We start from the raw sequence: 12,096 nt of genomic DNA, 5'->3' as shown, positions 1-12,096 counted from the left end.
TAGCTCTCCAGCTTTATTACAAGACTATGCTATCTGCGTAATTACCCACCTCAAGCATAGAGGCATACTCAAACAGGTACACACATTCATGTTCCAAACAATGAACTATTTTCAATTCTTCAAAGGTGCTAGTGCTTTCCCCCTCTCCAGGCCTTCCTTCATGCTATATTCTTTCCTATACAGCTTGCATCATCCCTCCTATCCCTAGGCTCTTTTCTGTCTTTATGAATCAGCTTGAACATTTCCTTTGTGCTTGGGTCATGTGCTCCCATAGCAGCCTATGTTTTTCCCAATCGAAGACATTATAAAACTTTATGATAGTTTCTTATTTAAAATGAATTGTAGGTTCCTGCTTGGTGCTAAGTTCTACGGGGGGGGGGAGGATGTGAGGATCATCCTGTTTTGACTATCATAAACGTTAGTCACCGACTATTGTATGACTTGTGAAAATGCCAAGATTTAGGCTAGTAAAAACACTGGATAAACCTGCTCTTTTGATACTCCAAGGGAATTTATTTGATGTTCTACTGTAATGATTAGTAACCTACACACACAAACCTTGCTTATGTTGCTTTGGGTGTCCTGAATTGCCCTCTAACTATACGGCCTTCACGGCAGATTTTCTTGTTTCCATCATTCACCGCCTTCCCTTCATTCTTCCCTGTTGCCTTTACCAACTAAACTATAATTTATTTTTGGTGCTAGGTAATTATTAAAGCTATCATAAAGCTCTTACCTTAAAGAAACATATTTTGACACATTCTCATAAGACCTAGCCTCTGAAAAAAACAAGCAAACCTATAACTTTTAAACATTTTACAGGTATTTTTGTGACCAGGTAGGGTCTATATACATTCTTAGCTCATAGGCACAGGAGTGAAATTATAAGTACAATTCTTCTGACCTTTGTAGACTGAGAAAAGAATTCAAACTAGACACATTATGAGTTCCTTAATTAATATAGTGGCTAATGCCAAAAAAATGCAGAGCTAAGACATTGGAGCTAATGGCCCTACATACGCTAATGGGACAAAGTAACCAGTTGGGTGGATCACAAGGCTATAGTGATATGCTTTTCTTTCAAATTCACTGATAGATACACACAGATTTCTCAACAGCAATTCAATTTGAAAGGCAGTTCAAAACATACACACTGACTGCCTACTATAGGTAATGTTACTTCCACCCATGAAAGTCCTCAAAAGAAATTTTCAAGCAAAGTAAAAAAAAAAAAAAAAGCACTTTCCTGAGAAAGAGAAATAATATATATGACTTAAAAGCAAGTGAAAGAAAAGTAAGAGTGAAGACTTTTGGGAAATACTAAATAAAATGTTGACACAACTGACCTCTTGTGGTCCTTCTAATTTTTAAGATTTAAGAAGTCAATAATTTATAGGGTTTTTTTTTTTTCATTGTAAGACATCAAAAAAAATTTACCCTCCTCCATGGATTTATAGTTAAGACACTAAACAATTCAGGCAAAAATACTTATCTGCAGGTGACCTCATGCCTCTTTGGGAGAAGGGTGGGGTAGGGGTGGGGTGAACAGAATGGCTATCCAAAAGCAACACATAGAGAAGATTATCATATGGAAAGAAATACACTTAGTATATAACTTCTCCAAACTACAACCAGGAGCTAGTAACGATTGCAGGCACTTTGTTATTTATATACTTTTTCTTTGGAGTTAATGGAGATGTCATAACTTCAGAAAGAAAAGCTACATATCATATCTATGGACCAATGAAGAGTCCCAGCAATTCAAAAGGAAATAAGGTGAAATAGTTAAAATTATGAAGCCATTTCTTACCATTGATGTCACCACCAAAGCTGGAGAAAACCCCATTGTGAGATAGAAAAAGAGCTCAACCACCTTATACCTGCAGGATAGAAAGGCAGTTAATTGTATCTATTCCTACAATACTTATGACAATTTCCATTCCAGCTCCCCCCACCTTTTTTTTTGAAAAAGAAATGCAAACTCTTAAACTATTCCAATGAATATATTTTCCCAGGAGACCACTAGGCCTCTAATTAAAATACTATAGTTGGGTCACAATGAACTAGCATTTCTTACAGGATTGAAATGGCATCAAACACCACATGCGACTTGGAAAATGTTTGCTACCAAAAGTGTTATTACTGCATCCAATCCACCATGCATTTTCCTCCTCCCAATTCCAGAGTGTTTGCCCTCCTCACCACTCCAATCCACAGCTATAAGAAACTGAAATTATGGGGGCGCCTGGGTGGCTCAGTTGGTTAAGCCACTGCCTTCGGCTCAGGTCATGATCCTGGAGTCCCTGGATCGAGTCCAGCATCGGGCTCCCTGCTCGGCAGGGAGTCTGCTTCTCCCTCTGACCCTAACCCTTCTCATGTGCTCTCTCTCATTCTCTCTCTCTCAAATAAATAAATAAAATCTTTGATAAAAAAAAAAACTGAAATTATGAAGACAGACAGGGATGCTGCGTGGGGCCGGGTTTATCAGTGGCAAAGGGATGTTAGCCCTAAGGAATGAAGGGCATGTAGTTTTGTTTGTCTCTTTATTTTGCATCTGCACAAACTCCAACTTGAAAGGCTCATCGCATTAGGCTATAGAATGTCTGAAAATGCTAAGAAATACACTGTACTAAGATTCAGCTCACATTTCTGCCTAATCAAAGTGGGCTCTAAGTTCCTTGGAGGCAGGGGCCAAGTTTCATTTATGTTCATATCTGCAAGGCCTAGCATAGTACCTGGCATGATTTAGGCCCTCCCTAATACTGCCCAACCAAATGGCCAGGGGCCATTCACATCTCACTCTCCATGTTTTATACTCAGAGTCCACTATGAAGTAATCTTATCAGGGAACTGGGGAAGAATGGGTTTGTGGGTTTGGTGTAAAAGGAGGCCTGGAATAGGAGAAAAGATAGCTATTTTACTTTACTTTCTATTTTATCCAAGGATATAAGTTAGGGGTTTGAGCCCAAGAAGCAAACTGTTCCCTCGGATTTATATATATACTATGTAACACCACTCAGAATAGCTAATTGTGGTCAAGAATGCAACTTAAGTGAATTTCAAAGTCATAAGTTAGTGAAAACTGCCATTTTCTTCTGAAAAGAGGAAACAATACTTTGTGATAAACACAAATTATGTTCAATTCTTAGAGCCATTCTGCCAATGAGAATAGATAAGCTAATAAACTGTACTCAAGGACAATGATTTCATGCTTGTGAGTTTCTCAAATTCAGGCATGTGAAATAATGAAAAGAGCCATGGGGTAAGAACTAGGACTCTTGGGTCCTAATTCTAGATGAATCACTAATTTGATGCACATCCTAAATGGTCTCATTTTTTTAAGCATGAAGCTGGAATAGATGACTTTGAAGGTCTCCTCTAGAGCCGTGATGCTCAATTTCAATAAGCTTTCCTTTTTATATTGCTTAATACTTATGACTATGGACTATAAATAACGGGTTAAAAAATGTGCCCCATGGTTAGGATATTAAGAGTTCAGATGCTCTGGGGCGCCTGGGTGGCTCAGTTGGTTAAGCGGCTGCCTTCGGCTCAGGTCATGATCCTGGGGTCCTGGGATTGAGCCCCACATCGGGCTCCCTGCTCCGCAGGAAGCCTGCTTCTCCCTCTCCCTCTGCCTGCCTCTCTGCCTACTTGTTCTCTCTCTCTCTATCTCTCTGTCAAATAAATAAATAAAATCTTTAAAAAAAAAAAAAGAGTTCAGATGCTCTTCCAAATATCCCCTTTCTCAGGGAATCCTAGTTTGGAACATCTTCTGGGTTCCTATCTAGGTTAAGTGTTGTTCCGGTGCTTATCTATTATCTTCAATCTTCATTGAAAGCTCAAAAAGCAGTTTTTATTCTCATGTGATAAGTATGGATCACAGAGGAAAAGGCTAGTTTGCTGATAAGGCCAGTCGCCTGAGGATGTGAAGTGATATCTGACTGACTAAAATGGCAGTCGGTCTGTCCCTCAAATGCATCCTATCACACATGTGCCATTTAGTTCTTCCCACAGCAATCTGTCTACCAATAATGAACACCAAATGGCTTCAAAGATTTGTTAAAAGCAATATATATTCTATTTATGTATTTCTACTATTCTGAAGTGTAAATATAAAGCAAACTGTGTCGTAACATCAACAAAATTTAGGTAGTTAATTTTAAAACTATCAAATGTAAATTATTTTCTCTTACTTTTCATGGTAGAGAAATACATAAATGGTTCCTCCAGCTGCCATGAGCCAGATAAACCAACGCATATGAGATGCCAGGGGTCCAAGTTCACGGAGATTTAACCTAAAAAAATGTAAACATGACAAAAAAGAACAGAAGTGATAAATGAAGGGAATTCACAGGACCTGTGTTTTCCTCTAGGCTTGAAAACTGGGCAAGCAAGTGCTAGCATAAAACCAGGATGAAAAGGCATTCAACATGCCATGGAGGTATTCAGGCAATTTAGGTAAAATTAATAATTCAAAGATAAAATTGTTAGTTGACCTTTAAGACTTAGAATTAGTTCCAACGTGGTTTAAAAATAGAACTAGCTAAAAGGAGATATGCAGAAGTGAGTCCCACCACACCTGTGATGCCCGACTTTCCTTATTAGGCAGACTGCTGTCAAATCAGCTTAATTCTGATAATATATTTGGGAGCAGATTGCTTACAAAGCTTAATGAGTACCCTGAACAGAATCCTCAACCAGGATCCCATACCCACAGCAGATACCTAATACATAGACCAAGTATCTCCATTCCCAATATCTCTGCCAAGGGAGAACATGAGAAGAGTTAGCTCAACATATGTTATGAAAGACATTTTGTCAGAATTTAACTGTGGGCTCTTGTAAAGCTTGAATTTTAAGATGCTGCAAATTCATTTGTACTCATTTCATATTAAGAATAGCTATGATAAAAAAAACCCAAATGTTATTCTGATTGGCTATGACTACAAAATTATTATTTCCAAACAGAAAAGGCACCACCTACCTATTGAAAACAACATGTGAACGGGTTGCTTACTGTAATATTTGATCCCTCAGCTTTTAAAAATTTTATTTCCTTATTTTAAGTCAGGGAATACTTCCCAAAAGTCTGTAAGTGTTCCTGCTCCAATATGATGCAGAGCTATAATTTAGTGACAAGTATTAGGGAGAGAAGACACTTTTTTACTCCAACAGATAATTAGGTTTCTTTTTAATGACTGATGCTGCATAAGTTAGAAAGTAGAGGCCTGCTGTTTCTAGTGACTACTGCAGTTGAAATTCACAAAATGAATTTCTGAGTGTTTAAAACTGGACCATGTCTTGATAGAGGGAATCTAATGTTCCTTTAATCATAGGTTTCCAGGCAACAAAAGATTCTATCTGACCTATACCCAAAGGGCAGAAAGAGCAAAAATTGAATAGAATACTAGGTATTTTATTTTTTTTAGTATTTCATTTTTTTTTAAGTAATCTCTACACCCAACATGGGGCTCAAATTCACGACCCCCTCCTCCGCGTCCCCCCCCCCCGCCCGAGATCAAGAGTTGCAGGCTCCACCCACTGAGCCAGAATACTAGGTGTTTTAAATAGCTAACTAATTAGTTCTCTTACTTGTACAGCTAAAGAAATGAGAAGTGCACTCCATATATAGTAGCTACTGTGCTGTGGGGTGAATTGTAGACAAATAGGATAAATTTCCCAAGTGAGCCTGTTTTCCTCACACATATTTACAGCATTTCCACTTAAATGTCAGACGTCCAAGTATTCTGAACAGCCGCAGTATATAGAAAGAACATGGAAGGCAAAGGTGACATATTTCAAAATGAGGGTGCTACCTACACACAAGTTCCTGGCACTTCCTCTTCAACAATCCAATGCCAGATATATATTCTGAACAGCAGTGACATTCTTCCCTTAAAATCTGCAGTCTGGCCCAAGTAAAAAAACAAACAAACATGTATGCATGTGTTGGAGGGAGGGGGGTGGGGTATATGCATGGGGCAGGGAAAGGAGGAAGGGAAGGAAGGAGGACAGAAATTCTATCCCAAAACACACTACCTTCAAAAATAGAAAGGCAGTATCTTACCATGGAGCGTAAGAAGCAGCAATGAAGAAATAAATAACCATTCTATCACACATGTGAAAACAATGCTCCACTGTCCTAGTGGGGGGAAAAACATGTTAGGCAAAGTCTTTAGAAAAGTTTCAGACTGGCAGCATGGGTTATCACTCCACCATGTTGTAATTTCCACTCCTGTTCTAGTTTCTTGTGGAAGTTATAACTTGGCTTTCAAAGTCACACACCTATTTTTTTTTATTTAAATTCAATTAGCCAACATATAGTACATCATTAATTTTTTATATAATGTTCAATGATTCATTAGTTGCATATAACAGCCAGTGCTCATCACATCACGTGCCCCCCTTAATACCCATCCCCCGGCTACCCCTTCTCCCCACCCCTCTTCCTTCTATAACCCTCAGTTTGTTTCCTGGAGTCCAGAGTGTCTCATGGTTTGTCTCCCTCTCTGATTTCTTCCCGTTCAGTTTTCCCTCCCTTCCCCTGTGGTCCTCTGTGCTATTCTTTATGTTCCACGTTTGAGTGAAACCATATGATAAGTGTCTTTCTCTGCTTGACTTATTTCACTTAGCATAATCCCCTCCAGTTCCATCCATGTCAATGTAAATGGTAGGTATTCATCTTTTCTGATGACTGAGTAATATTCCATTGTATATACAAACCACATCTTCTTTATCCATTAATCTTTACACAGCCATTTTTAATAATACAAAGCCACATGTAAAAGCTTTACATTGTTTTTAAGCTTGCACATACGATAGTCACCCTGTATGAGATACAGGGGCAGAACCCCACAGTAATCAGGAGCTCTGAATTTATTTTGGTTAAAATAAACAAAATCTGTCTGGCTGATGTTTTCCATTTCTTTTAGATCCTATGTAATAGAAAAATGAAATTCCTTGAGGGCAGACCACCCCTCAACCCCTATCACTATGCAGAGCAGGAAGTAGTTCTTCATCTTTCTAGAATGTCTTCAGAGAAGCTCTCACTTCAAATATCTTAGTGTATACAATAAGTTATAATAAAGGAAATTCAGAAACTAATTTAGGAACAGCAATAACCAAAACCAAAAAAAAAAAAACGCATTTGCTGCAAGCAGGTAGCCACCTGGATTTCTAAGTGGGTTCCTCCTTCCAAAACTGAAAATTCAGGAGGTGTACAAAGATCTGGCTCACTGAGGTCTAGTCACCCAACGGATTAGACAGAATCTGCCCTTTACTGAGGTGATTTAAAAGTATGAATGCATTGCAAGGTCTTGAATCCATTTTCAGCATTCAAGGGTGATAGCTGCGGTTTGGTTTAGGGCTAGTGTTAGATTTTGCCTCACCACATACACAGTGTCAACCAAAGCAAGCTAAGGATGTTTTCGTGACAGTTATTGTTAGTTATATGTTAGTGATGTGAAAATAATTTAGGTCACAGGTCTAAAAAAGCAAACAGGGCGCCTGGGTGGCTCAGTTGGTTAAGCGACTGCCTTCAGCTCAGGTCATGATCCTGGAGTCCTGGGATCGAGTCCCACATCGGGCTCCCTGCTCAGCGGGGGGTCTGCTTCTCCTTCTGATCCCCTTCCCTCTAGTGCTGTCTCTCATTCTCTCTCTCTCAGATAAATAAATAAAATCTTTAAAAATAAAATAAAAAAGCAAACACTAGATTAATGCTTCTCAAACTTGACTGCATATCACAATCACCTGGGAAGCTTATAAAATATAGCCATAAACTCTAATCCAGAAGATTGTAATTTTTAAAATGGCTAGAACATGGGGTACAGGGTGGAGGGAAGAGGAGAATCTTTTATTTTTTTTTTTAACTCTTTGGGTGATTGTAATTCTAGCCAGGTCTGGAGCCTTTCTAATTCAGCTTTCTAGACTGCTATGCACTTGTTACAGCAGGTAAAGTCAGACCTATAATTTTATTCAAGATCCACCCCGGCTTCTCTGACCCTCACTTTCCTCACAGGGGAAATAGAAATGACAACATTTCTATCATACAGTATGTGTGAGCATTCAATGAGATCACGTAGAGCATGTGTTCATTAGCACAGCATCTAGCACACAGTAGGCACTCAATAAATGCTCATTTCCTTGCTTCTAAATAAGGCTATATTTGGATATTAAAAAAAATTAATCCAGGGACGCCTGGGTGGCTCAGTCGGTTAAGGGTCTGCCTTTGGCTCAGGTCATGATCCCAGGGTCCTGGGATCGAGTCCCACATCGGGCTCCTTGCTCAGCAAGGAGCCTGCTTCTCCCTCTGCCTGCCTCTGTCTCTCTTTCTCTCTGATAAATAAATAAAATCTTAAAAAAATATATATATATATTAAAAAAAAAAATTAATCCAGAGCAAAAATCCACATGTGGCTTGATTCTAGCAGTGCTATTTCAAAGTTCAAGAGAGCCTGTTTCTATTACACCTTCTTCAGCCCCTGGGAGGGAGGCCCTCAATACCGAAGGACTCATCTACAACTCTTTATTGATTCAGAAATCTAGACATCAAAGCCAAGTCAGCCGAGGCAACCACAAGCGTTGGATTGTGCCAGGAAGATAATGAAGTACTCTGGCCTCTGGTCTCTGTGACAGTGTGTGCTGGGGAGACAGGTACTTTTGAGGCTCTCTTGTGAATATGCCCCAGCAAGCCCTCATGATCCAATGCTGTGGTTTTATTTTAGGCCCAAGGAACAGTCACTTTCTAGGCACAGGTAGCAGGCTGGGAACTATAAGCAGTATTGAGAAGGGTGTGGATGAAAAACCCCTAGGACTGGGAGTTAGAGGTCTTAGAATGATCAGACTCTGCTAGTCTCACTGATCTGAGCTTCAGTTTCCCCAGGTGAAAATCAAGGGGTTTGAATTAGATGACTCCTAAGGATCCTTTCTGCTCTAAAACTATGATTCCACTTATAAGGAGACCAGTAATCTTCTCATGAATCCCAAACCCTGTTCTTAAATAACACATCTTTTTAATATTAGATTGTTTGAATTGTTTGAGATTTTTTTGGGCATTCTGTAAACTCAAAAGCTATTCTATTATTTTAAAACACTCTAAGTCTGCTCTGAATCCTCCTTTTACGAAAAGAAATTTTGTGCTTTTGGGTTGTACAGAATGTATTCCATGAGCAACTAAATGGTGTGCTTCTCCCTTTGTATGCCCCCAAATTAATCTTTCACTCAAAGGAGGAATGCTTTTATGTCCTTATTGGGAGGCTAGCGGGCCTGCTTTGGGTTGGAAAGTACCTGACAGCTAATATGTGAATTGTTTGAATAGATACACAGGTCCTAATTCTGAAAGCTGAACTTTGCAAAACAGTAAACCCAAACTGTAGCAAACCTGCTTACATGACAAAGTCCTGGTCATTTATAATTTTCAAATCATTTTGGCAGGCATTATCTCATCCACCTATCACAGTACCCTGGGAGTCAGGCATTATTATTCCCGTTTTAGTGATGAAGAAACTGAGGCTCCATGGGGTCAGGTGACTTACATAATGCTGAGTGGCAGGGCCGGGCTGACTCCAAGTTCAGCGTACTCTGTCCCTTCCCCACAGCCGCCACGCTCTTACGTGTGCTACGCTTGACAACATTAAAGGACAGGTCTCGGGATTTTATGATGTATAAGTCATGGGGAAGCAGTGTGGTTTTGTTGGTGGCTTCTGAGAAAGGCCTGCTTTCTTAGATACATATGGGGGTCCTCTAAGTCTGTCCAATCCATTGGAAATTTCCTGAATAATGGCATAGCATTATAGTCTATGAGGCAAGAAAATGTCTATCTACTCTGTAGCTTCAACCTGACTGAAACATGCCAGTAGGGGAGGCTACCCTGAGTCTGCTACTCTGATCTGGTGAACTAGCGTGCCATCCACGGTACCTTAAGTGGCTCTTCTTCCACGACACAATGTGAAATACTGTGGAAACGATGAAGAGGGCGCAGAGGCCCATCCCGTAAATCCACGCGGTGATCTTTTCCCAGCAGTCGTCCGATAGCCGATGCAGGAGGGCACTGCCCACGATGGCCGGAACGATGAGGAACTGAGGGAAAGGCAAAGAACAGTAAATACCCTGGGTTTGGCGAAACTGAGACCTCTGTTCAAAATACACAGGTTTCCCAGGGACAGTTTTAGAAAGATCATTTTAAACATTTGCCTCTAGTGGATGCGGCGGTCGGCGACAGCACGGGTGACAGTGAGTGCCGTTCAGGGCCCGGGACGCGCGCCCACCCCTGGGTACCCGAGTAAGTGGTAATGGATGCAACATGACCCAACTGTGGCAAAGCGGATGTCTTTTATCCTAATTTCATTACATAAGAATGTATTTCATCCTCTGCTCTAATGTGATTTAAAGTGGGTACTTAAAATATACACCACATATGCAAAAATCAACTGTACAAGCCATGTTCTGATTGTTAGTATGGATCCATACATTCCACCAATTTGGGAGCTAGTGCCAAGTGAAAGCATTTTTGGGTTATTTATTTTTAATAGCACCTTTCAAGTAAGCAAGGGTAATCCATTCTCACCTACTCAAGTAATTTTAAGAGACCATAATCTTACAGAGAATTTTGCTTTCTGTACCATAGTTTATACTTGACATGGACACAAATTTCAATGTCCGTCGTATGAATATGAGTACCACTACCAAACTTTTTTTTGAAGACGTCACCTTTTTAGAGACGTTTTTGGTTCACAGTAAAATTGAAGAGTAGTAAACATTTTATAATAATAAACATCCTCAGGAAAAATAAAGTACTTTATTAGATATTAGAATAAGCACACCTGGTAAAGAATGCAAACTTTAGCAATCTTATCTTTTTTCCCCGATACCTACTTTTGCCCTCTTGCAATAAAATATAATATCTCTAGATAAGATCAGCATTGAATTTTCAAATGCTGAAGTCTTCATTGGCCCAGACGATATGAGAAAATTAATGACAATAAAATAAGTTTTTCGTAAGACAGAACTTAATTATTTTGAGATTATGTCCTTTCTACTTTCTCATGTTAAAGTATCCTCTCTTTAATGAAATGATGACGATGCTTCGAAGTGTTTTTGTTTTGTTTTGTCTGTTTTAGAAACTTTACTGCTCTCTGAAAGTCAAAAATCAGGGAATATAGTAAGATGACATTTTCTGTTCTAAAAAATTAACACAGAGGTTTCGTCAGTTTCTCCCTTAACTTTGTTTTTTACAAGTATTCCTTAACTTATGACATACCGAGAAGAGATTAAGGGATCACTCAAGTCCATCTCCAGCAAATAATATTCCTAAAGGTGAGCTGTGCATCTCAATAGCCAAACTATTATATTTAAGTGCTCAATATAATGCTAAGTAATGAACACTTCATTGATTACTTTCATTGGTCAGTGGCACGGAAACTATCATGACACTGGACCTGTAACTTTCATGAGTGTTTTGTAGTTGGTAAATAGAAAAAATAATGGATGTATATTGGAGCAATGAGTGAAGGAAGAAGTCAAATAATTATTCAAACTTTTATATTCCTTATATCCTAATCCTGCCCTAGACTTAAATATACACATACAAACACAAAACTTTTTCTTATGGGCCTGTACAATTATCTTTGGAAATAATTTTACTTTTAGCTGTTAAATTCATCAAATATTTGCTCCAGAATAAAAGATGGAAATTCTGATAGGTATCGAAGACAATCAAATTAGGCCATGCATTCTTTAGTCCAAGTTGGTACTCTAAACATTTTGACCCTCTGGTCAAAGCTCACTCCACATAAGTGTGTCACTAAGGCAAAGACAGGGGTCAGCTCAAGTCTAAAGAATTCCACTAAATCCTTCCTGTCCCCAGAATCTAAGCCATGGGTCCAGGGAGACTGTCCACTAGAGAGGTTACTCCAAATTTCATTACTGAAGCTCTTTTACGTAATCCAGGGCAGGCACGTCAGGTACTAATTTTTCCCTTTAGCAAGATTCCAGCATATTAATTATTTAAATAAAAGTCTTTTTAGCACCCAAGACAAAAGGACATCCAGTGATAAATTAGGATGATATTTCAGTATTAATAAGTATTATCTGAGGTCC

General features: G+C 39.1%; 1 protein-coding gene across 5 annotated transcripts in view; it reads right to left on the bottom strand.

Annotated features, from left to right (window-relative positions):
• The window catches only part of MMD (monocyte to macrophage differentiation associated), a 73,368-nt gene that overhangs the window by 51,669 nt on the left and 9,603 nt on the right, over positions 1-12,096 (bottom strand). For all 5 annotated transcript variants that reach the window (XR_013444760.1, XR_013444761.1, XM_078065039.1 and 2 more), the window contains exons 3-6: positions 9,917-10,077; positions 6,068-6,142; positions 4,194-4,295; positions 1,811-1,880 (exon numbers count right to left, since the gene is read on the bottom strand). Coding sequence is in view for 3 of the 5 variants with exons in the window: in XM_078065039.1 (XP_077921165.1) it covers positions 1,811-1,880; positions 4,194-4,295; positions 6,068-6,142; positions 9,917-10,077 (408 nt within the window). In the remaining 2 variants the exon portion in view is untranslated. The remainder of the gene's footprint in view (positions 1-1,810; positions 1,881-4,193; positions 4,296-6,067; positions 6,143-9,916; positions 10,078-12,096) is intronic.

The sequence above is a fragment of the Halichoerus grypus genome, chromosome 2 (genome assembly GCF_964656455.1).
Source record: "Halichoerus grypus chromosome 2, mHalGry1.hap1.1, whole genome shotgun sequence".
Lineage (NCBI taxonomy): Eukaryota > Metazoa > Chordata > Mammalia > Carnivora > Phocidae > Halichoerus > Halichoerus grypus.
Note: the sequence above shows the minus strand (reverse complement) of the source record. Positions and strands in the feature narration are given on the sequence as shown.